General features: G+C 41.9%; 1 protein-coding gene across 3 annotated transcripts; it reads left to right on the top strand.

Annotated features, from left to right (window-relative positions):
• Nucleotides 1–1,053: 1,053 nt before the first annotated feature.
• msi1b (musashi RNA binding protein 1b) lies at nt 1,054–25,392 on the top strand. 3 transcript variants are annotated; one of them, XM_074638742.1, is made up of 15 exons: nt 1,054–1,318; nt 1,568–1,608; nt 2,096–2,177; nt 2,351–2,435; nt 9,085–9,126; nt 12,370–12,462; nt 15,586–15,634; nt 16,129–16,211; nt 16,302–16,419; nt 18,341–18,421; nt 20,515–20,571; nt 20,969–21,031; nt 21,971–22,125; nt 23,533–23,578; nt 23,672–25,392. In XM_074638742.1, exons 1-14 carry the CDS (start codon nt 1,257–1,259, stop codon nt 23,572–23,574), a joined length of 1,053 nt encoding a protein of 350 aa, XP_074494843.1. In that variant the 5' UTR covers nt 1,054–1,256; the 3' UTR covers nt 23,575–23,578; nt 23,672–25,392. The 3 variants fall into 3 exon arrangements, with proteins under 3 accessions (XP_074494843.1, XP_074494844.1, XP_074494845.1); XM_074638743.1 differs by having other exon boundaries at nt 1,057–1,318; nt 21,992–22,125; nt 23,667–25,392; XM_074638744.1 differs by having other exon boundaries at nt 1,061–1,318; nt 23,667–25,392.
• Nucleotides 25,393–25,514: the final 122 nt, after the last annotated feature.

Raw genomic sequence — 25,514 nt, 5'->3', positions numbered from 1 at the left:
TGTTTGGCAATGATTTCAATATTTTAGTCACAAAATCAACGCACGAGAAATCATATTTTTATTTTATAATATTTTTGACCGTTTTTATAATGAATGTACATATTTGTATTTGGATAATGTTTTTGTTATCTTATTAACATTGTTATTGATCTTATTTGTTATTATCTAAGTTTTGCTTGATTCATTATTATAATAAAACGACTCCATTTGGAGTCAAAATTATACAACTTTGTTGTTTTTTTTATTGATTTTATAGTGTGCACAATGGTAGAATCTGATGATGCACAGGGGAAATGTCATGGCCAAAGGCTCCATTGTGTGCACATAGCCTCCTGTAGTGGATATCAGTAGTATTTTATAACCAGATTCCCATTCAAGAGGTAGAAAACCCATTTGGCACACCGTTATTCATTTCCATATAATTTTTTGTCAAAGCCACAGGGAGCTACTGCAGAGTCTACAAAAATCTACAATATTAAGACCATTTCAAAGTTTTAAACGTAAAAATTCTAAATGTGTCCCAGTTTATTTCTGGTTGCAGTGTATGTGAATAACATCAGCAGCTGACAGGAAGTACACATGGACACAAGCTGTTGCCTAGCAACGCAATTCTGTTGCAATTCCGTTGCAATTCCGTCAAAATGTGCTAAAACGGAGCGTTTCAGACAGAGGGTAAATACAGGTATATTCAGGCAGACAGTATGAGGAAAATAAAGTTTTTTTTAAACATTGAAGTATGTAAACATGTTCTAGTAGAAACCCAAAATACAAGTATGAACCTGAAAATGAGCACGATATGAGACCTTTAAAGTGTGCATGCATTCATGCACATACAATTTGTTGATCCAGTATTGCCTGTCACTTTTATAAATATAATTAATCAAAAATACATTGTTTTTACATTTCTCTATAAAGACTTTACAAGTAGCCTACTACACATCCCTGTTTATGAATGCCCATAGTGTCACATGTTTTTTTATTTTGAAAGGCTGCAGCGGAAGCGTTGGGGTTGCTGTCTGTTGCCTTGACGACGGAGTGGTGGAGGTGGAGGGATGTGAGAGAGACAGCAGCGGGAGGAGGTGGAGTCTGTCCAGCCTTACATCTGGCCCGCTCTCCCTCTCTGTCACCCCGGGCCAAACCCGCCCAGCTCCTCTCTCTCACTCACTCTCCGCCTGTTCTCCTACACGGCTCGGCTCGGCTCGGCTCGGACTCACTCAGCACTAACTCACAACAACACACCACAGAGAGGACACGCAATGGAGACGGAAGGGAGCCAAAGCAGCCTAGTGTCCACCTCGGACTCCCCTCACGACCCCTGGTAACGAAAACTTAACTTTCCTCTACTTCTGCTCCAGAAACAAACCTGCTATTCTACAGGAGGAGAGTCTCTGGTGGTGTGCAGCCAGACTCACACACACCTCCACACAGAGAGCCTTCATGTGAAATCAGAGATATTACACTTGCAAAACCTCAATAACAACTTTGTTTTACTGTGTGACCCCTTAGATATTCATCTTTTTGAATTATAAAAATGCAAAAATATTTATCTTTTTTTTTTTTTCCACAGCAAAATGTTCATAGGTGGACTCAGCTGGCAAACAACACAAGGTAAATCTTTTTTCCACCACTCACAAAATGTCTTTTAAGAAGCCTAGCTGGCATGGATCTAATAGAAGCTTATTTGAAAAGCTGTATTTATTAATGTTTGCTTATGTTGTATTTGTTTATTTGTGTTATTTTGAGTATGAATCCTGCTCCCAGAATGAATGCACCCATTCAGAGATCCCATAGAATGAACGAGTGATTCTTGTGAAAACTCATTTAACAAAAAAAAGGGTGCAATTAGATTATTCAGTTTGTAGCAAGAAATTTAAGTTGGAATTATTATGTTTTTTTTAAGTCCATCATTTTATGCTTGACACATTTAATTGGAAAAAAAAACCTATGAAGTTTGGTGAGGGGAAATCTCAGCAGAGAGGAGGAAAAAAAAAAGTTGTGACTCTCTGTAGCCAAACTCCTTTGCTGATTTTATTAAAAAAAAAAGTTGTCATTTCGTGAATTAATCTTCTCTCAAACTTGTTTTTGGCTTTCCCAGAGGGTTTGAAGGAGTACTTCTGCAAGTACGGCGAGGTGAAGGAGTGTATGGTGATGCGAGATCCGGTTACTAAGCGCTCGAGGTGAGGGAGCCGCTGTGGAGGCCGGCTTTCTACGCCGGAGCTGAAAGTTTATCTGACCCTCCGTGATTCCTCTCTCTGCTCATAACATATCATTACATGCCAACATCAGTTTCTGTGTCATTAATACCTAACCCCCCCCCCCCCTCTCCGTATTCCTCCCCTGGTGTCTTCAGAGGGTTTGGATTCGTCACCTTTGTTGATCAGGCCGGCGTGGATAAAGTTTTGGCCCAAACCAGGCACGAGTTGGACTCAAAAACAGTGAGTTCTCTGTATTTACTTCCCACCACCGGCTAATCCCATTGCTCAGTGTTTGATTAGTGGATTTCCCAATAATCCGCTAGAGAGGTGTATCATTGCTACATTTTTAGTATGTTTACTGAGGCTCCACTGTGCTGATGTTTTTCCTCAAACTATGTCTCAGATGTGAGCACTTTTTACACGACTAGTGGAGGAGACACACGGGAGAATGTGCTCTCTCTCTCGCCTCAGCCAAAACAGGCAAGAAAATGTCACCCAGTGTCAATTTCCATAGAAACAAGAGGAACCAGACAGGGTTGCTCTCACTGCCAATCTTTGATTTGGCCTCTAGGAAGTTTTTTTTTTTCCTGCTTTATTTTCTGTCCCAAGGGGGTTGAATTGACCCCCTTTTAAAAAAAAGAAGTTTCTCAATGGAAGAAGCAAACGCAACCTGAAACCATCAAGGTGTGAAAGCAGCAACGAACCTCACAGCTTCCTGTTGATCTCACGAACACTGTGAGTGCAGTGATGATGAAGCCCTTCCACCTATGTGAATTGTAACTTAAAAAATGCATTAATCGCCTGTGTTGCAGTGTGAATGTGTGTGTGTATGTGTGTGTGTGTGTGTGTCTTTTTGTCAGTAATGAATGTGGGCCGGTCTGGGAACAATGTGGCCCGTTGGTCGCCATAGGGACCACTGCCCCCACCTCTCTCCTCTGTGGGAGTGGTGATGGCTGCTGGTTAGTCACTGTATTGAAATGAGGGGAGGCTATTTCTTCTTTCCCCCTTTTGTGCTCTGAGCGATGCACCTTCTCGAATCTTTGGGGGATAAGTGGAGGAGCTGAAGAAGGAAATAAGAAGGGAAAAAAAACAGGTTGTTTTTGCTGTAGAAAGTTACAAGGATATTAGTTTTGTTCTTATGAATCCAATATCAGGAAGTTGATTGATAGAGAAGTCAAATTGAATGTGTTTTTTTGTTGTTGTTGGTTTCCCCCAGTGCCCTACTGCTATAGTGTCACTTGCAGGCACAACAGCTATGACAAGTAGCGGCATCATGGTTGGACGCCACTAACTCGCCATGGGGTTTGTTTCCATAGTGACCCCCCTCCACTCCCCCACCCACCCCTCCACAGTTGAAGAATGGCTCTGTCACAAAAGAAAGGAAGATAACAATGCACATCGTTTACAATCATTTCTTGGAGACCAGAAATCAAGACGGCATAAACAGTCACAGATATTAGACGGTTTATCCTCGCGTCGCCTCTCCTAAAGAGCAACTTATTAAGTTTATTTATGGAAGACTCCAGAGATGACGAGTCCCTTTTTTTTTTAATTCTAGCTTCTCCTCTTAACTTGTGCATGTGTTGACCGTGCGCAGCCTCGTGGGTCGTGGCGGGGCCCCTTGTGGCCGGCAGTCGGGTGTGTCGGTCGGTGCCGTTTTGGTGGGGGGCTGTGGCAGCCTCTCAGCCTCTCAGAGAGTGTGTGTTTGGCGTGGAGAGGGCTCAGTGATCAGCCACAGGGGTTGGATGGTGAGTAGAGTAGGCCTTTTTAGACTGCTCACCCTGCCCCCCCCACCCCCGCCCTCTCCCTCTCTCTCATGCTAACAGGTTATCCTGTTAGAGAGGGGAGAGAAAAGTTCTCCAGTGGCAACAGAAAGAATGTGCCATGCTGTGACCGACTGAACCGCTCCGGCACTGGAATTAACGGAGCTTTGCACGGCCAAGAGGCTGAAGAGCAAATACAGTGCTGCAGAGGAATTTATTGGTACTTATTGTGTTGAAGGACAGACGCGGCCCCGGTTTTGACCAGTATAGGAAGGCAGGTTTTACTGTGATTTATGTAACTGCTGCTCCGTTAGTTGCCCCTTTGGGTGAACCTCCCAGCTTCCTGCTATCTGTAAAGTCAGTGACGGCCGATGCAAACTGCACCTTTGTGGGGACAAAGTTTCCATTCAATCGCGGCTCCAAGGTGCACGGCGCCGGACAACAAAGTCACACAGCTCTTTGCAGAGTTGCATCAGGCATATTTGTGGCCCCCCGTTAACCATTTCCATGCTGACCTGAGTGGAAAGAAGAAGAGGGGGGGAGGCAGGATAACCCCATCTGTGATTAGTATGGCTCTCCTAACTAATAGGATTGGAGTCAACAAGCTTGAGTTGTTCCTCAGAGATGTGGCCGCCCAATCGGTATGTTGCGTTAAGTGCACTCCCGGCTCAGGCTGGTGACAGGCAGCGCGCTCGGCCAACTGTTGCATAGCTGGGGATGGAGTTGGTCAAAGGGGATTGCCCTGATTTCATAAACCTCTCTTGGAATTACGTTCAGCTTCTAACTTGCTGTGAGTGCGGAGAGGTTAGGCCCCTGCCTCTATGACACCTTAAACATGTCTTTATAAAGGAGAAACAGGGTTTTTTTACGTTAAAGACCCCCTCCAGACTTGTTTTAAAACACTGCATGGAATAATAAGTTGTCTGATATGTTTTTTCCACAAAAAAAGTTTAATTACCTTATTAAAAATTCTCAAAATTATAGCTACTAATTCTCCCCCATTGAAAAAAAATCCAGAATATAAAATATTTTTTGTTTAAAAAGTTTAAAGGTCTTATTGATAAAATTTTTATGTAGATAAATATTAAAAAAATATATATATCCACAGAGCTTCTAGAAAGGTGCCTAATAAAAATATGTCTTTTCGTAAAAAACTATTATGATTGTGAATTGATCACGTTAAAAATTTTGGCGGGTCCAGAATGAATGTTTTGTTTATCTCTGTGGAAGATATCTGACGTTTGGTTCCCACTTTTAACAAGGCTTGTGAGCCAATAGTAAAACGACGTTGGTATCACGTGATATCTCTGGGTTGTCAGTGATCAAGTTGCCACTTGAAAAAACTGGGTTAAGTGCCTGGCAACCACTTGTTGTGAAGTGAATGCAGTGGAACGGAGGAGGGAGAATGCAACATCTAGTGGCTGAATGTTATACATTTTATCAATAGCACCTTTAACTGTTGGACACAAGATGTCTCTTACTTGACAAAAGAAAAAGTCCAGTCAAGTCAAGTTTCCACATCACACTTGTGTAAGTTGCACACCGGGCCACGATTGGCTGCCAGACTAGTTGTGTCACAAATCATGCTCGTACGTAAATGTTTTAAACTGTTAAATCTTAGGTAAGTACAAAAACTAAAGAGGCATCTCCCCTCATAAGATGCCTTTTAGTGTCAAACTCTGCACAGTGAAGCTCAAACGTCCTGGTGAAGTAAAGACCCAGACACACCAAACCGACATCAGAGAACTAGGGGTGACAAAGGCCGACTGTTGCGTCGCCTCACGTCGCCTTTGTTTTGGCCAAAAAGTTGCATTCGAACACACCGCAAAGACTACAGCCGACGGCCAGTTAGCATGTACGTTCTGCGCCTGTGTGAGGGGAAATAACTCTCCACACCAGCAGGCGGTGGTAGTCTGTATTTGTTATTCAAAAAGGGAAACCGGAAGACCGAGTACGGTGGATACACAAGCTGTTGTAGTGATACGTACATGAAAAATAGCAGCGTTTGCCGACCATTTTCACACCACTCTCACTCACCACTTAGCTTCATTCCATATGGCCATGTCGCTGTGAAAATATCCATGTGTTGGAATGATCAGATGAGATGAAAATGAAAAATGAAAAGAGCCTTCTGTGTTTTTCCTCTTGACTTTACTCGTTGTCTTGCTTTCCTCACGTCCGTTTCTCTTCTCGTGCACTGATTTGCTTAAGCTGAACAGCCAATCAGAGTGATTTCTCTCACCGACGAGCTCTGCCCCCGACTCCACATGCTGAAACGGCCAAAACACCTCCGACACGGGTCGACAAGAGCCGACAGACGCTCACAACGGCCCCAAACTGTCTGACGGCCGACCGTCGGCTTGGTGTGTCGGGGCCTTAACAAGAAGCAAAACAATCTTTTAAGCAGAGGGTGACTTTAAATACTTCTCTTGACTTTGCTGTGATTTTTTCCCCCCAACGACACAAACCGATTTCAGCCACTTTTATCTGTTTAACGTCCACAATTTCCTCCCCACGGATGTGCCTTGTGCTGCCATGTGTTTGATTTTGTTTGTGTGTGTGTGTGTCTGTTTGTTTTTGAATGTGCACAGGAGTGTTGGACATCAGGAGGGTTGGTGACCGGAGGTGACTATCAGAGTAGTCTAGCCACCATAGAAACTAAACAGTAGACTCTGCATCTGATCCTCCAGTCTTAGCCTATAGTCTTCTCACTCTGCTCTCTAGAACAGAAGAAAAAAAGAATAAAGAAAAAGCTTGCGGAGAACTTTTTATTCAAGTAGAAACAACACTGTTACCCTGACTCTGGTAAACGCATGTGGTTTACCTTAGAGGCTTTAGCTCTCTACTGTAGTTCAACTCTACCCTCTCATGGTTACGGACTAATCTTAGCGCTGTACTGTCTCACCATCTGTTAGTGTAACAGCAGTACAGTGTGGAGTAGTCTAGTTGTTCTCTAGATCTATTAGACCAGTATAGACTAATATAGAGGTCTCAAATTCCAATTTTACAGCCTGTCTGTGATTGCATCCTCATGGCATGGTGTGGTTCTCTCTCCAATCTTAACCTTGGTGATATTCAGTGGGCTCGACCACGTTATGTATCAATTTCTATTGTTGTTTTTGTTTGTAGATGTAGTGTTGAGATTAATATCAAAAAAAGGTTAAGCTGGTGTTTTTTTCCTGGGTGTAAACGTAAGGAGCTGCAGGGCAGAGGACGATCCGGATCACCTAAAAGCGTGCAGGAGGATGAATGGTCCCTGTTGTTGTCGTCGTCACTTCCCGTCAAAAGCAGGAGGGACGCAAAAACAAACAAACAAAATTGCCGTCAGTGTGGTTTGGTTGACAGCTCCCTCTCTCCTCTGTACCCCGTCTTCCTCCCCCTCCTCTCTTTCGGACACGCTTGTCCTCCCTCTCGGGCTCTCCTCGGCCGAGGTGAGGCGTGTTTGTGATTGTAGTGCCCGTGTGAGATTCCAGGAGATCACATGTCGCATGGTAGTGACGAGAGAGGCAGGGGTTCACTGGACATTCCCGGGCATTCCACCTGAGCACAGCTGCACACACGTACAATCTTTACATCATTCACATACCGGAATATAAACAAGCAAGAATGCATACCAAAAAAAATTATGTTGTACATAGATGCATAAACACACACACATCCTAATATACAATATATATACAATATATTTATTAATCAATAGGGCTGTCAGTCGATTCAAATAGTTAATCGTGATTAATCGTAAATTAATCACACTTCTTTTTATCTGTTCAAAATGTACATTAAAGGGAGATTTGTCAAGTATTTAATACTCTTATCAACATGGGAGTGGACAAATATGCTGCTTTATACAAATGTATGTATATATTTACTATTGGAAATCAATTAACAACTCAAAACATTGACAAATATTGTCCAGAAACCCTCACAGGTACTGCATTTAGCATAAAAAATATGCTCAAATCATAACATGGTAAACTCAAGCCCAACAGGCAACGTCAGTATGTCAGTTTGCTGACTTGACTATGACTTGCCTAGTTTGGTTTTCTAGTTTCATCTGACAGCAGGATCTTCACTCTAAAACTGATCTCGCTACAACCTAAAAATCGCAAGTTGCGTCAAAGAAATTAGTGGCGTTAAAACAAATTTGCGTTAACGCGTTATTATCGATAACTTTGACAGCCCTAATATTTATTTAGAACTGAGACGTTAACCTTTCATTTGCTGCTAGTTAGAATATTCTAACATAGATTATGGCAGAGATGGAAAAATGTGCCAACCAACCCCGGTCTCCCCTATCTGCCTTTGAGATTTTCTTTCCAGAAACAAAGTTACAGTTACTTTGGATGAATCACGGACCTCACCGTGACCAGCTTTCATTCAAACTACTTTCTACCAAATTAACAGTTCACCTAAGAGAACTGTTGACAGCGTGTTTTGTGGATAATTCAGAGTAACAGCGACATTGTTTCTCGAAAGAGACTTTTTTTATATATATAATTTGTAATTGCTGATGTCTCAGAACTTGGGTAAATAAAACCAAAACTATCTGCAACTAGATACCACTAGAAGAAGGATGTTTCTTTTAAAAATGTAATTTCTGTGAACCGACCATCATCACATACTGGATGTTAAATTGATCCCCCTTTACGTCATTTACCACCACATCGCTGTCTAATTACACACACATACACACACATCAACAAATGACAGCTGTGCGTTCAGACCAGGACATAGTCGGAACCTGGTTTACTGTCTCAAGTAGGTTATAATGAGAAAACATCACCAAAGTGTGTTGATTTGAGAACATACTGTGCGTTTGATGTCAACTTCACATTTATAAATGGTGTCATTGTGTTTTCCTGCACAGCGAGGCCCTAGAACGATAAGCCTTAAAAAAGAGACAGGTGTCTTTGACATCATGGCTTTGATTTAGGATCGGTGAATCCTAAATGGTGGTGCTAGGCCAAGAGGAGGATATATTACACCTTCATTAATGAGTCGTTAAAGAGTGAAAGATGAGGGTGTGATGTCAGAGTACGCCAAGGGAAGGCGACAGGTTGCTAGTTCAACTGTATCACGACGCAACGCTAAACCTGTCCTCTCTTTTTCTGTATTCTCTCCCACAGATTGATCCAAAGGTCGCATTCCCTCGCAGAGCGCAGCCCAAGGTGAGTCAAACCATCTCCCCCCTCCGTGTTAGTTGCATTGTTTACAGCAGGTGAGTGTGTGCGTGTCGAGCGCTTCAGTCTCTCATCGGGGCTAATACCTCGTAATCTGATGAACATGAGCGGCGCTGACATCACTGAACTGTTATGTGATCATGTGTTAACAAAAAGGTTCACAACTTTAGAGACACTCGTTATTGTTAAACCTACCTGAAGGTCTGTATTGTGTTTCAAGTACACTGTGTCCTGATCTTAGCCGGTTTGTCTCTTCCATTAACAACAACATGGTGTGAAATAGAAAAGGATAGATTAGTGAGGCAAACAGCATGAAGGAATACTGGTGTAGCCTTGTAACATTTACACCTTAAAGCTGCAGTCGGTAACTTTGAGCAAATATGATTGTTAATACAGCGGTCACTATATCCTGACAGTAGTGCATGAGACAGATAACCTGTGAAAAAATCATGTTCCTCTGTGTCCCCCTGTGCTCATAATGGCATTTGAAAGATATCAATGTGCCCAAAGGAAAACAACCAATCAGAGCCAAGCAGTCTCTACAGCAGCTGTCAATCACTGCTCGTGAAACACGCGACCTCCGACCAAACGGTCAAACAGCGATGATCAAATATGAATCACTGTAATGCCTATTTCTTGCCTCAAATGTTTTCAGAAACATATTTTAGTGCAGTAGCTTTCAAAGTGGGGTCCTTGAGGGGGCTCCAGGGCGTCCCCAGCAAAAAGGGGAATCATTTATTTTCACTATAATTTCATTCATAAGTAACACAATGACAGAATGTACGGCTATTGTGGTCATGGGTTTCATCCACTTTCTGTAATAAAACATCTAAAAGCAAAAATCCCATCAGTTGGGGGACAAAATATTATCAAATGATTGTTTAATTTGTGTCAGTTTAGGTGTCCGTGATGTGAAAAAGTTCGGGAACCACTGTTTTAGTGTACTATTATGCTGTAAAATGAGGAAGTTTGCTCTGGTTGGTGGGCGGTGCTTGGTATTTCCTCAGCTGATCTCAACATGGCTGCCGGGTCTCAAACTTTTTCAGTAATTTTACAGCTAAACATTACACTGCAAGATGTTTCTAAAAACATTTGAGTTGAGAAATAGGCATTACAGTAACAGAATATTGATTCATATTTGATCAGCGCTGCCTAGTTTGACCGTTTGATCGGAGTTTCGGGAGCAGTGATTGACAGCTGCTGTAGAGACTGCTCAGCTCTGATTGGTTGTTTTCGTTGGGGCACGGTGAAATTTTGCAAATGCCATTAGGAGCACTAGGAGGACACAGAGGAACATGATTTTTTTTCCATAGATTATCTGTCTCATGCACTACTGTCAGGATATAGTGACCGTTTTAAATAACTTTTTTATCATATTTGCTCAAAGTTACTGACTGCAGCTTTAACACAACAGATTCGCAGGCTGCGTCATAGTTTGTGGCATTGGCTCTGGTAACCCATCATGTGCCCCGCTGCAAAAAGTGCCACGTGTCAAGCGTTCACAATGATAAAACAAACACAAAAAACATAAAAGACAAACATGAATCACTGAAATTGCTGATTGTTCATGTCCCATGATGCATTGCACAATGGAAATGAAAGTGAATCGTTGCTAAAAAACGAAAAGAAAAAAGGTGGCTCTTGTAGACAGTGCAGAAAATAAAGAAATTAAGTAATAAATACTTGCAAAACATGTATTTTATTTGGAAATTTGTAATAATGTTCTAATGTCTTAGTTTGACTTACATATATACATCACTTGTTAGTACAAAACAGGCATTACTTGTATGCTTAAATTGCGTTACACTGTATATTGTGTAGTGGCAGTGTTATTGTTAATGGGTGTAAATCTAGCTGACAACCTGTTTCCTTGTATGTGATTCATCGCTGAACTCTTAGAAAAAATTTTATCCACTCACAGTCAACTAACAACAAGACATGTCGCATTTAGAGGATGTGTAAAAGTTTCATATCTCGTGTATATATATAAACTGTATATAGCCGCTGAAGGAAAACTGTTGTTAGAGGCTGCTTGTCTTCCCCTTTGAGTGACTAAGCTCATTTTTCCGTCTCGTCTCAAATAGCTATGAAAGAAAGAAAGAAAGTCAGTGAAAGTGATGCAAAAGACCAAAAATAATTACATGTGCCAAGTGTTTGCTGCACTCAGGATTTGCTTTGTGTCCAACACAGGCAATAGTGTGTTTTATTCAAAGACTGTGTGTGTGCTGCACGTGCAGCAAAGATCACACATAAAACAGAATTAGGTAACATTAAGAAATGAGTTTTGTGAGTAGGTTGAGGGAAAGTGTTTAACCCTCATTAGTCAGTGGACCTGACTAATAAAGCAAAATTATATATATATATAAAAAAATTATAATGATGAATGTGTGGGTTTATATTCAACATAATTACGGTTGGTCAGTGAAAAGTTGCATGATTCTTTTCAAGCCTCTCCTGAGATCACACACATACGTATATCGTACACTTTACAGATGAATGAATAGCAACCATGCGGTAAAAACACTTTATTTAATCACTCAAAACAACACATTACTCAGTTTTTATCTACCTACAAAAAAATTGTGATTGTTTATTGAGAGCAATATTTCCTTCAGATACTTTTATAGCACTTTGATACGACACATCTTGAACTGATCGCTTCACTAATGTTAAATAAAAGTGTGTAATTCTGTTTTCTTTTGCGCCAGATAATCAGAAAATTACAAATAAAATTGCAAGTTTAAATTCAGAGCTGAAGAAAGTGAAGTTTTCTTCTATTTTTCATCTAAATCAGCCTTTAACGAGAGGATGATGACTGTTGTGCTTGTGATTTTGGGGGCAGTAGTGGGAAAAGTAATAACTTGATTTTTGTGACGTAGAAAAAAATTACAGCATCAGTAAAAGTGATTGTATATATTTGTAATTTGTAATGTATTTATACGAGAGATAGATGTAATTATATGTATGTAAATAAATTATGAATAATATAAATTAATTAATTAATTATATGTATGTAAATAAATCCCCAATTTCCCCTCGGGGATCAATAAAGTATTTCTGATTCTAATTTCTAATAATTATAGTAACCTTTACAGTACTGTTAAGCTTTAAGCTGTTGCCCTTTTAAACTGCAATCCTAAAAGATATATCATTTAATTAAAAATGTATAAGAAGGTAACAGTCAGTCAGTAGAAAAACAAGTGTTTATCAGTGCCTTTCCTCCTCTTACAGTTAGTGACTCGAACCAAGAAGATCTTTGTGGGAGGCCTGTCAGTGAACACAACCATCGAGGATGTGAAACAGTACTTTGACCAGTTTGGGAAGGTGAGTGATGTTTAAGAGAGTGTTAAAGTTGTCGGGAGTATCAGCAATATTGATCAGAATGGATTACTTTTGTCGGTTATAATGGATTCACATAAGTTTGTCTCGTCGGCATTAGTGCGGAAACAAATCGACAGCTTAGTACCACATCCCACCAGCTCCGCCGAGTCTGATTCACCACAAATTCTCTGAGAAAAACTTCACTTTGGAGTCGAGCGACCGCCTTGAAGTGAAGGGGTTACTGCGAGGAGGTGGAGGAGGAGGAGGAGGGCGAGAAAGGAGGGAGAGAAAACGCTTTGGAAAGGGTAGGAAGGGAAAAATAACGAGGCTGAGAGGCTCCGGGAGCAGCAGGCGAAGTTAGAGGGACTTGAAGAGGGAGCAGAGAGAGAGAGAGAGGGGAGGGAGGGGGAGAAAAGTTTTGTAGTGAGTGTGTGGTGATGGTGAGGAAGGAGGAGGGATTATCAGAATCTGAATTAATCTGATGTAACAGCTGCTCCTACCCACAACCCCCTCCTGGCCCGTTACCGTGGTGACCTGGCTTGCCCATTGTCCCTAAGTAATTCTGTGGGTAAGGGGGTTTTGTTCTGGAGGAGGAGGGATGAGGTGGTGTTTGGGGGTGTTAGCATGAGTGTGTGTTGGGTGGGGGTCAACTCGGGAGTTCAGTACCAATAAACGCAAGTCGACTAAAGCTCAACAACCTGCAAACTTACCACTCAGGCTTCATTTTCTTAATGCATTTGTTTGTGTGTGCTTTTTATATTTCTATATTATAAAGTTTTTTTCCAAGTTGTTGGATATTTTGAGGACTCTGACAGACATGAGGCAGAGAATAGATGCTGGGCTGACAAAGGCACCGGCTAGAGAGGGAGGGCCTGATTGAGAGAGGTTTGCGGAGGCGTAAGAGAGGGAACTGGGGCAAAGATGGTGTTTGAGGGGGGGGGGGATTTACGGGCGCCATTATGCCTCTGTACAAAGCTGGACAAATATTTTGTTAGTTTGTCCAGAAGTTATCTGCATACTGGAAGTTTCTGGACACCCTTAAATGTGTCTTCTGATGTGAAACTGAGCTTCAGTAATATGTGTGATTTAAGTGCCATGTGAGGTTTTGGTTGATCACAACAAATTAGACAAAAAACAACAAAAATCATATAATTTTTTTCGGCAAATCGCAGGTGGACAATCTGCTCCTCGAGCCCTTGAAAACTTTTCAAAGTCAAACCGTCCGTTTTCAGCCGCCGCGTTTCCTGTCTGCGTGGCACTTTATTTTCAGTGCCAAAGGTTTGGCCTCGAGCTTCCCCGTGCTCCCTCCTCAATCATAACGTCGAGATGAATTTTGCCGAGAGAGATATCGAGGGATGGACGGTGAAATGTAGGCTCCAGCCATCCATGGAAGTTCCTGATTAGACTGCCTCACTGGACCTTTTGTGTCCCGTCCTGGTGAGGACAAAGGAGCGCGGAGAGGGATGGGCAGGGGATAACAGGGAAGATGAGAGGTGGGAAAAAAAAAAAAGGATAAGAGGGAATATTGTCCGGCGGTACGCCATTAAAATGCCCGGCGTTTGAAATATCAAGCAATGGTGTGCAATCAACTCAGTGTGCGGTGTTTTAGCAGGCACCGCGGGCGTTGTTGTGATGTTGTGATGTTGTGATTGCGTCCTCCAGGGCGGTTGGGTGTTCACGTTGGGATTGTATAGTTTGTTACCGACAGCTCAAATTCAGATCTCTAGCGTGAATCACATTCTTGGTGTTGCGGTCTTCTTGACCCTCGCTCTCTGTACAATTGATCGTTTAAAAATGTGGCAATCGGAGGAGTTTCCTACTGTCGGGCCTCTTAGATTAAAGCGTCAGCTAAAATGGCAAAAATATATTTGCAGAGATAGAGAGTTGAACATGTTGCAGGCGTTGAGCAAATGTCAGACTGGAGGGAAGCAGTGACTTGAGAAGCATCAGAGGAACAGGTCCTCTTTCACGCTGACACTCCTCACTCACCTTTGACCTTTCTGTAGGCAAACTGCCCTTGGGGGTCCACACACACACACACACACACACACTGTGTGCTGCGTGACTATGACAAATCATTCAGTGGACTATATCCAGTAAACTTATTATAGACCGAGAGCACAGATTAATTTACCAAATGTTTATTTGGACCTCTGTGTGCCGACCGGAGTATAAACATGTCAGCTTTTTACAAGAGAGAGGGGGAGAAGAAAACGGCAGAAGTCAACTTTGACATAAGAAACTCACTCCGTGTGTGTGTGTGTGTGTGTGCATAGAATAGACACCTGTGTCTTTGCTCTATAAAGGGAGGCCGGGCCGGAGGGAGAGGTCAAAGGGAGAAGAGGAGGAGGAATTATGGCTGACTGTGCCAACAAACAAAGCCTCCAGGCCTCTTTGTTCTCCCTCTCCTTTTGTCTCTTCTTTCTCCTCCCTTTCCACTTTGACCCAATCTTTTTCCCCCTCTCTTACAGGACTCTCTGTGCTCTCTTTCACCATATCTCCACCTGTCGCTATTCCTCTCGCTATCAGCTCTCCCCTCTCATCGAGTCTCCACCTGCCCACAGGATTCACCTTTCTGCTTGTGACTGGCTACTTTCTTTTTTTTTTCTTTTCCTTTTTTTGTCAGTGTTTCTCTCTTTGCGGCCCTCTTTGTCTGACTGGCACTCTCCCACTATTCATAAAGCATATTTGATGTTGGCTCGAGCTCTTTTATATGGACTTTTTGTACAGTTGCCATGGGAATGTCAAACTTTGGAGGGGGGGAGAAAGGCGGGCGGATTATGGGCTCTCTGTGAGAAGGATTGTGACCGGGGCAGTTTAGCAGTAAATAGGACTTCCAAGTTTTCATGCCACCCATTATGTCTGTGAGTCACATACAGCACCAGGGCTTGCTGTACAGTGTTTCTTCATATTTGCCTCCTCTTCGTAACCTGTCGCTCGTCTCCAGTCCTCTCCCTCCTCTCTCCCCCCTCCTTTCTGTCCATCTGTTGCTGAGCCTCCCTGCAGAACTTGAGAAGGGCTGAGGTCAGGCAATATGCCGCGTGGCGAGAGAGAGAGAGAGAGAGAGAGAGAGAGAGAGAGAGAGAGAGCGCCACCTAAAAAAACTGTTGTTTGTCTCCCCCCCAGGTCGACGATGCCATGCTCATGTTCGACAAGACCACCAACAGACACAGAGGTGAGACGGAGTGACCCATCTTCCTGTCCGTTCAATCCCCTACACCTCTCCTCCTCTTCGTTGTCGGTTTTACTACTCGTCCTCCAGTCCTTCCAGGGTATCTATTGATCACCCTCCACCCCCCACGGGCCTCCTTCCTGTGGGCTGAGCTGGAGGAGACGAACGGGGCTAGTCTAATTAGCCAGTCCGTTAATCTGGATCAGGATAAAGCCTCCTTAAGCACCTCCTCCCCACCCTGGGACTGATCGATTATGACAGCCTACCAGCTTTGCCCGGGCCTTCTGGCCAGGAAGGGAGGGAAGAAAGGATGAGTGCAGAATAGCAGCATTGAAAGGGGGGGAGTTGAAGGGGGGGGCAAATGTGTTAAGCGGCTATTACAGTACTGATTACTGGAGACTATTAGCCGTACTGCTGCACAGAAAAGGCCCACTGTCTAAATCCACCGTACTGTGTGAAATTGTCCAACTCATAAACTTGCCTTGCCCTCTCTCCAGGGTTTGGCTTCGTGACATTTGAGAACGAGGATGTGGTGGAGAAAGTCTGCGAGATCCACTTCCACGAGATCAACAACAAAATGGTGAGCAGCTCGATTTGTGAAAAAAACAAACAACACTCTTAATATTATGTAGAAACTAGAAGTACTGATTTGTCTTATGTCTGGAAACAGGTGGAGTGTAAGAAAGCTCAGCCCAAGGAGGTGATGTCCCCCACGGGCTCTGCCAGGGGGCGCTCTCGCGTGATGCCCTATGGAATGGACGCCTTCATGCTGGGCATTGGTATGCTAGGTAAGTTAGTATTGATCAGGACAGGAAGGATGTGGCGGCACATGAACATGACAATAAGTATTCCTGCACTAAGGCCGCAGCTGTCTCAAAGGTCACATGGGGCCTCATGGGGAGAAAGCTGACCACTTAACTGGGCTGCTTGACTCAGCTCACAACTCTCCACCATGCAGCCTTGATTATCCCGACCGCAGACTTTAGAAGTGGTGTGGGAAAAAAAGCCTCTTGTTTCGTAGAAACTGTTCACAACTGTGAATGTTAAGCTATATGCAGTGTTTTTTACTTGTCAATACCTGCAGCTAAACATATTCAATAAGGATGTCACAATACCAGAAATGTAGTAGTCAATACCAATAACTCGATACCGATTCGATAACACGGTAAAAAACAAAACAATGAATCCCATGTACGTCAACATACACTCCTTTATTACTGTTTGCATACTGGTTTTTGTTAGGAAATTAAGCAGGTCATAATTCCCTCTCTATTATCTATTTTGTATTGCTGTGAAAACCTCTCCTTCAAACAACTGTCCAAAAACTACATTTTATAAGATTACATTTGAACACATCATGATAACGTTATAATTTACCTTTGCCCAATACTAATTTTTACTTAATAGAGCTTCATAATGGAAATCAGTAGCACATCGAGACGAGAGCTAGCTAACTTTTAGCAGCCGGTAACCAGCACAGTGCTGCACAGAGCTAACCGCTGAAGTTATCTAGTTCCTATCCTGCCGATTTCAACATGGATTTGTAGTTCACAATTTAGCATTATCAGGGGGAAAGAATAGGGTGCCTTCTCTGGACACGTCGATAGTGAGTTTACGGCGTCCTGAACACATTTTCTATCGTCCCCGGGGACGACAGATGCCGTTTGTCTGGAGCCCCCCCCCCCCGGTACCATCACATCCCTAATATTCAAACTAGTAATAAGTCAGATACATCCCAGTTATACATTACATTATAGTTTCATAATGGTTAATATGTAATGAAAGTTTAAATTTCACATTTCAATGAGTGCTCCAGCAAGTTAGTATTGCACTTCCATAAAGTTTTGGGACTCATATGCTCCAATAACACTGGTTTCTACCTTTCCCATAATGCAATCCCTCAAACCACATACCTCTAGCTTGTAACACGGGCTTTCTGGTAAAAATGTCTTTGTCTCGAGCTCGAGCCGAGATAATCCTGATGACATCACCAGGGCATAAACATTTTGGAAATCTCCCTCCACATTTTACAACTGTTTTCACCTCAACCTGACTAATACTACTCCTCATGACGAGTAAACTCAGGTGTAAAATTCGTGGAATGGCCCTTTAATGATTTTACTTTCCTCGTTGCCGTGAACATTATCCCGTACAGTAGGGCCAACTCACTAACAGATCTGTATTGTACTCACAGCAGTCAGGACCTGTTAGTGCATCTAAAGCTAAACTTGCCACACCAATGCTGCCACCTACTGTTCAGTCTGAGAGCAGCACCTTCCTCTTCAGTATGTCACTGCTTTGAGCGGATATGCCACCACGCTTTAGAAAAATAAACTAAAATAGTTTTTTGTGGTGCTCCTAATCCATAACATTATTTTGTATCTGTCTGAATGTTGCTCTGAGGTCAGTTCTCCAGGTGTCAGTGTGTTGTATAAAAAGAAAATCTCTATGTAATGTGCACGGCTGAGAGTGAAACCGAAGACAAAAGACGGGAAGCTGCTCAGTCTTGTCCTTGTGTGAAGAAATCCAGAGCACAGGTGTAGAATATCACCCACCTGCGTGTCACAGACTGTACCAGGCTTCACTGTTAGGGGGCAGCACATCCACACTCCTGTTACTCAGTTTGTGCATGTAGGCGTTCGTTCACAGTCTATGATTGGTGTTTTTGCAGTGATCCAGATTTTAACAGCAATTATTATGTTTCCACAGGTTATCCAGGCTTCCAGACAGCCACCTACACCAGTCGGAGCTATGCTGGCATCACTCCTGGATACACCTACCAGTTCCCTGGTAATAACAGCACACTCTCTGCTCCCGACACACTCCGACTTGTTTCTGTCACATTAACTGAGAAATAGATACACAGCCATATTTAGTTTGCAGGTGTTCACCATTGTAGGTGATCGGTGACACATAAAAGTACATTTCTTAAGAGTTTGGCTCAGTGGTCACCTGTCATGCGGCACAGACACTAAAATCATCCTTGTGTCCCTTGTAGCACATACACACTCAAACATACACTATATTTAGGAATAGAAGGGAATGAAAGTTGTGCTTGTTATAGTTAAATAATCTTAAATGATTTGCAGCAAAGTCTTGATGTTGTTTACAAATTATGATAATACAATTTAAAAAAAGCTACCAGGTACTACTTATGTTCTGTGTTGGGCAACTTCACATTTAAAAAGAGTCAACGGCCATGTTAGCCGCTTTGTGTGGCTGGGATTAGGCACAGCGGTGCTAAATGCTAACATCAGCGTGCTAACATGCTGTCATTAAGCAGGTCATATTTAGAAGGTTCACTATCATAGTTTAGCGTGCTAGTATTTGCTAATTAGCACCAAACAAATTACATCTGAGGCTGATGGGAATGCCATTAGTTTTGAACTGAATATTATTTTAGCTTTTACATAGTTAACCCCTTAAAACCCACCTGCTGAATACAGTTGGGCTCATTTCCAGTGATACCCAATTTATGTAATTCCAAGACTGTTTAGGGACCCCAGTATGCAGAAATATTCAAATACACCATTTTTAAGAATAGCCGAAAATAACACATTTATCCTGTATTCAAAAAATGGCAGGGTTTTGCCCCAAACGGCATGTGATTATCATAAAGTGGGCATGCCTGTAAAGGGGAGACTTGTGGGTACCCATAGAACCCATTTTCATCCACATATCTTGAGGTCAGAGGTTAAGACACACCTTTGAAAATGGCCATGCCAGTTTTTCCTCGCCAAAATTTAGCGTAAGTTTGGAGCGTTATTTAGCAACAAGCTAGTATGACATGATTAGTACCAATGGATTTCTTAGGTTTTCTAGTTTCATCTGACACCAGGATCTTCACTCTAAAACTGAGCTCGCTACAACCTAAAAATCGCAAGTTGCGTCAAAGAAATTGGTGGTGTTAAAACAAATTTGCGTTAACGCATTATTATCGTTAACTCTGACAGCCCTAATATTTATTTAGAACTGAGACGTTAACCTTTCATTTGCTGCTAGTTAGAATATTCTAACATAGATTATGGAAGAGAAATATGGCAGAGAGGGAAAAATGTACCAACCAGTTAATTACCCTCCTTCCCAAGCTAGTATGACACGGATGCCAATGGATTCCTTAGGCTTTTCTAGTTTCATATGATGCCAGTACCTTCACTCTAACTCCACTCACTAAACCGAGTAACAACAAACAAAAAAAACAAAAAATGTGCTAACATCTGGCAGGCCATATCGAGGGCCCCGCTTTGCAAACCTCACAGCGACCCATCTAATAGTTGCAGCATAGCTTAATATGTATTTGTTTGTGTAGCCCCGTATTCGACGAAAGGATGATTTTGGTGTCAGTGCTCTTCTGAATTGATAAATAAACTTAATCCAGCATAGTTGTGTGTTGACCTGACAGTAGACACACTGTCACAAATACAAACATGTTTCCATAGAAGCACGTGAAACACTGTGAGTGTAAATGTCTGCTTGTAAATATCAAGGAGTGGAATTGTGTGCGTGTGTTTTTAGCATGGCAGTAGTTATTTCTACTTGAGTGTATGAAGATAATCTGATCCACAATTAGATGTTTTACATATTGATGAAATCAAAGCACACTCTTTAATTAAAGTTCTTAGTTTGTTTGACAAAATTGTAACATTTGCTGTATTTCTTGCTATTTAATACTGATTTTAACACCACTTTATTAACTATAAAGCGTTCTTCCATCCTTGAACTCCTGTTTGCATCCCTCAAACCTTGTGTACTCCGATATGTGCTCTCCATACCTCCTGTCGTCACCTCGGAGGTGTTTCCCTGCCTCTGTGTGTGTGTGTGTTTGTCCTTGCTGGCGGTGGTGGCGTGTGTGTCTCAACAGCACTCTGATGTTTCTGTTTTAGAGTTCCACTTAGAGAGGACTCCCCTTCTGACTTCACCCCACCCCCCTGAGCTCACAGGTCAGTCGGTCCCTCCTCTGGACTTTACAAGCAGCATGTTGTCAGTCTGCTACACTCTTTGGTTTGCATGTTTGTGTTTGTCGGTCCTCCTCAGTCTCTATCTTAAGGCAGGATTGCTGACAGTGATGAGGAAGGGTTCACGTTAAAGGCTCCCTGCAGTGACCTCACCGATCCCTCTGTCTTTGTTTTATATAATCATCAGCAGTACTTGTCATTGTAGTACTTAGTCATTGACACTTCTTACTTCTACTTCCTTGTATTCACAAAAGCTTTGTTGAATTTATCAGAAAGTTCGTGGGGTCACTGGAGTGAGACTTTAAGTCATGTTATTAGTTAGTTGTTATGTGTTTGCACACCAAGACATTTAACCTGGATCTTTGCCTTTCTGTCTCTGTAGCCATTCCTCTGACAGCATACGGACCAATGGCAGCAGCAGCGGCGGCAGCAGCAGTAGTTAGAGGTATGAACACTGATCATGACAATGCCATCATGTATCAGAAACAGCCTTGGTGATTTGGTGCATAACAATAAACAGGACAAAAGTTAAAAGACATAATATAAAATATAGAAATTTACAATAGAAAATATGAAATAAAAATATAAGAAATACACAAAAATATTAGAGTTACAACAATTAATCGACTAGTTGTCAACTATTAAATTTATCGTCAGCTAATTTATTTTGATAATCGGTTTCAGTAAATTTTCAAGAAAAAAAAGTAAAAATTCTCTGATTCCAGCTTATTAAATGTGAATATTTTCTGGTTTCTTTACTCCTCTATGACATTAATCGACAATGTAAATAATCGTTAGTTGCGGCCCTAAAAAATATATGTTTAAAGTGGAAGAGCTGCAGAGTTTGTGTAGGAATGTGCAAAGTATTGATTGATTTACAAAAGCAGTTTTGAAAATGGTTAAACTTTTTAGCCCATTTTCACCAGTACTTGCTTACTTTTCTTACTTAACACTAATATTGTTACACGATATGTAATTTAGTAGTGAGCAACGTGATGCTCTGCAGTATCAACTTCCCTTTTAGCTCCAAATTTGGTCTCCACCACCAACTCCTGAAGGAAATATCTGGCTTTTTAGCTGCAAAATGCTCCGCTATGTTCACCAGCTAGTCGCTAACTTTGTCTGTCAGCTGTTTGGTGCTGGGCAGCTAGTGTACAGTACAGAAAACAACGCTGATGAGAGCAGTCAGAGTGAACCAAAACAGTTAAATTGCGAAAGAATGAGCCAAAAGACGCTGAAATGCTCCATAGAGCTGACGGGAACTGCAACGTCAGGGGATAATTCTCTTTCTCGCTATGAGTGATCCTTTCGCACTACATGTGGTCATTGGATCCATTGTCATATAAGTGTATTGATTTTAGGCAATTTAAAATTTTACTTTTAGGCTCCAACCCTTCTCGCTCAGCTGGATTTTTAGGTACAAGCAGCCCGGGACCGATGGCAGATCTTTATGGAAACGCCGGTCAGGAGTCAGCTGTCAGCAGTTACCTCAGCGCTGCAAGCCCCTCCCCGAGCACTGGATTCAGCCACAGTTTGGGGGTAAGATGACCTCTCTACTGATTACTGTATTATCTCACGAAAATTCAGTTCTGTGATAGACCCATGGATGTATTATTAGAACTGGATACCGGACCCCAAGATGATAGCTTCCAGGTTTACTTCCGGAGTAGGCAGCCCACTGAATATGTGCAGTAGTGTTTCTCAGCCCATAGACCTTACATTGTGATAACATCACAGACTTTAAAATCGCTTTACTCGGCTCGATGAAAGTTTTACAAATATGAAACCTTCATGGATCAAAAATTCAGAATAGAAAGAGTCATAATCAACCTTGTTTGCAGTTCGAGGTGTCCTGTCAACAGTTTTACAGACGTCTCTTTTATAATGGTGGTCTATGGGGCACAGTGCTTTTTGGGCCGCAGGGGGATTTTTTGCTGCAATACTATCGAGGTGTCCACTGGAAGAAATTGGAAGCAAGGCTGAGTGGTGGCACCGTATCCAGATCTTAATATACATCCATGGGTTAGACTGGTTTCTGTCCCTGTTCCTCATCATATTTTAAAGCTTTAGGTCATGTGACTGTGGCATCCAATGAAATTACAGGTATGTTTCTATCCAAATGTAAAGTTTAAGGAAACAAGATTACATGATCAAAAGAGCCGCAACACTTATGTAACTCTGGTATAATCATGCCATGTTGTTGCTGCTTTCCCTTTACTATTATATTTAAGTTACTGTCTTGAATTGTTTTTTGAGGGGCAGCAGAGGAATTAAAGCAATGGTTCAACATTTTTTGAGAAATATGCTTGTTAGCTTTCTTGCTGAGAGTTAGATGAGAAGATTAATACGACTCATATGTCTGTCTATTAAGTATGAAGCTACATCCAGCAGCCAGTTAGCTTAGCTTAGCATAAAGACTGGCAACAGAGGGAAACCGCTAGCCTGGCCCTGTCCAAAGAGAACAATCCTTCTCATCTAAATCTCTGCAAGAAAGCAAGTAGTGCTGGGAAGTTTCTGGCATTGTTACTGATGATGAATCCACTATGCCATAAATAAAAAGAAGAAGAAGCAAAAGCAGGTCCAGCAACGCCCTCATTTATTTGTTTCATTCACCGCTCTGCTCCTCTTTAGCAATACATCTTCCACCATAGAACCTTTTTGTGATATTTTGGTGGTTTTTTTCCCCAAAATTTGTGACCTTATTCAAAATTTGCATTAAAACTAGTGAATGGAAATTCACTTATTCATGAGCATGTGCTTCTCAGCTGTGTGCCATCATGACTCAGGATGCATGCAGTTATTCTTTCCAACAAAAAACACTGCACCGCTCACTTCCCTGATTAGCACCTTCAACCCCGAAAGAAGAAATTCAGATTTGAGAATAGTTGAAATGAAAGCCTGAGAACAAAATAGTGAAGTTGAAACTTGTCTGCTTGCTCCCCACAGGGCCCGTTGATCGCCACGGCCTTCACTAACGGATATCACTGAGAGTGTAAGTCATTGTCTTGTTTTAAACATAAAGGACTGTTTCACTGGGAATCACCCTGTCAGTAACACAGGTGTGTTTTTTTTGGTGTCAGTGCAGAGCTGTAGACTGAGAGCTGGAAGGAGTTGAAGCTGCTTTGGAGCTGATCTTGGCCCGTCTCTGTCCAGTCCCCCTTTCCGGCTGGTGCAGCTGAACCTCCACCCCTCCACCCCGGTGTCAGCCTGAACCCAGCCCACCCTACTGACGCCTCACTAAACTCCACCTCCTGAGAAAAAAAAAGGTTCATAAAAGGAGCGAAAAGGTTTATCACTTCATGTAATAGCAACACATACAGATGCTGTATTTTTAGTCGGTTTTTTTTCTGTCGTTATGTTTCACCTTGCTGTTTTTTTTTTTGTGATGGCTGCATTGTTTTCTTTTTCTGTTTTGTTTTATTGGGTTATTTGAACCTGATCTCTCTGAGAGAAGAGGAGAAAAAGTCTCCAGGTGAAGCCTGTTTGAAGGTCAGGAGCTGTAATTTGTACTGGAAAACTGTATATTTGTCACTAGTTCATACTGAATTTTAACAAAAACATTTGTGATTAATACTATTTCTTGAAAATGTGTCACAAAGTGTATATCTTGGTAGGTTTTTAACAAAGACTTGTTACACTAATATTGGACGACAAAGGTCATTAGTCACAGTTACATAATAGGCCTACATGAGCTGTACAATTTTGTAAAATATTGTAAATATGACTCTGGTTTCTTGGGGGGGGGGCTCCGCTAATGTTTGTGTGTGGGAGGCTTTTGGAGGAAAAATACGATTGCTTCTTTCATCAATCCGTATGTGTTGGAAAGCTTGACTGTTACGTATCATAGTTTCACATGGAGGTCAAGAACATTTCAGTATGTTTGTCTGTCATTATTAGACCAGCCGCGTGCTGAGTTCCTCTCCGGGCATTTTATACAGGATGTGTCATTTGATTCTGTTACTGCATTTCAAAAACTGCCTCAGAGTTGAAACACTTTTGAGTTGAGCAGGAGAGAGGCTGAGTCTGGAGCAACACTTTACTTTTGGGGGATATCTAGGTGTGAAAATCCTCTATCAGGAAAGAGGGGGAAAAAAAAACATGCTGTTTTCTTACTTTTGTCATATTGTTGTTTTTAACTGTGATTTTCAATATGTGATGATTGTTTGTGAAGGGAAATGAAGGAGTAGTGTGCAGGAGCAGTCGTGTTATGACTGATCCGCACGGAAGGCTGCGTTGATGTTTGTGTGAGCGTGTCATATGGTTTTAATCACATTGGTTTCCAATGTGCCATGTGCTGTTTTTCTGGGGGGATTGTACCTCAGTTGCAAATGTGAAATTTTAATCTGACTTGTTTTTATTATTACATTAACATCTATGTCAAAGTGTGGATGGTTGAACCTTTTAGAAAGGTGGCTTTCCCCCCCTCCCAATCCATCACTGCATATCCACTGGAGGTCACAGACTGTAGCAATGTGACAGCTATTTTTAGACCAAAACAATTGTGTTCAGAGCTACTAGGACGTTGCACTGGCCGATCACGATAAATGTGTTCTCCCTCGAATGTTAGCTTAAGAACAAAGCACTCTCGATCTACGAATTACCGGGTTTTACATTTTGATACACTCGCTCACACTGCTGCGGGCTACCACGGTAGTTCATCCTTTGATGCTGTTTTCACTGAAAAATAACAATCTTGTCGACACTGTAACATTTTCTGATTTTCTTTTTTTTCCTGTCATGTTTATTCCTTTGAAAAAAAAAAAAAAACTTTTTAAAATTCCTAATAAATTATTTTAAAACATTCCATTTATGTGTACTGTTTGGCCTTTTTTGCACATTTTTTTGCATGTTTTATTTTTATTTTGAATGAGAAATACACAGAAATGCAAATTTGGCTAAAATATAATAATACATTTCACATTTGATAA

The sequence above is a fragment of the Sebastes fasciatus genome, chromosome 6 (assembly GCF_043250625.1).
Source record: "Sebastes fasciatus isolate fSebFas1 chromosome 6, fSebFas1.pri, whole genome shotgun sequence".
Taxonomy (NCBI): Eukaryota; Metazoa; Chordata; class Actinopteri; order Perciformes; family Sebastidae; genus Sebastes; species Sebastes fasciatus.
This window is presented reverse-complemented; position numbering and strand designations above follow the sequence as displayed.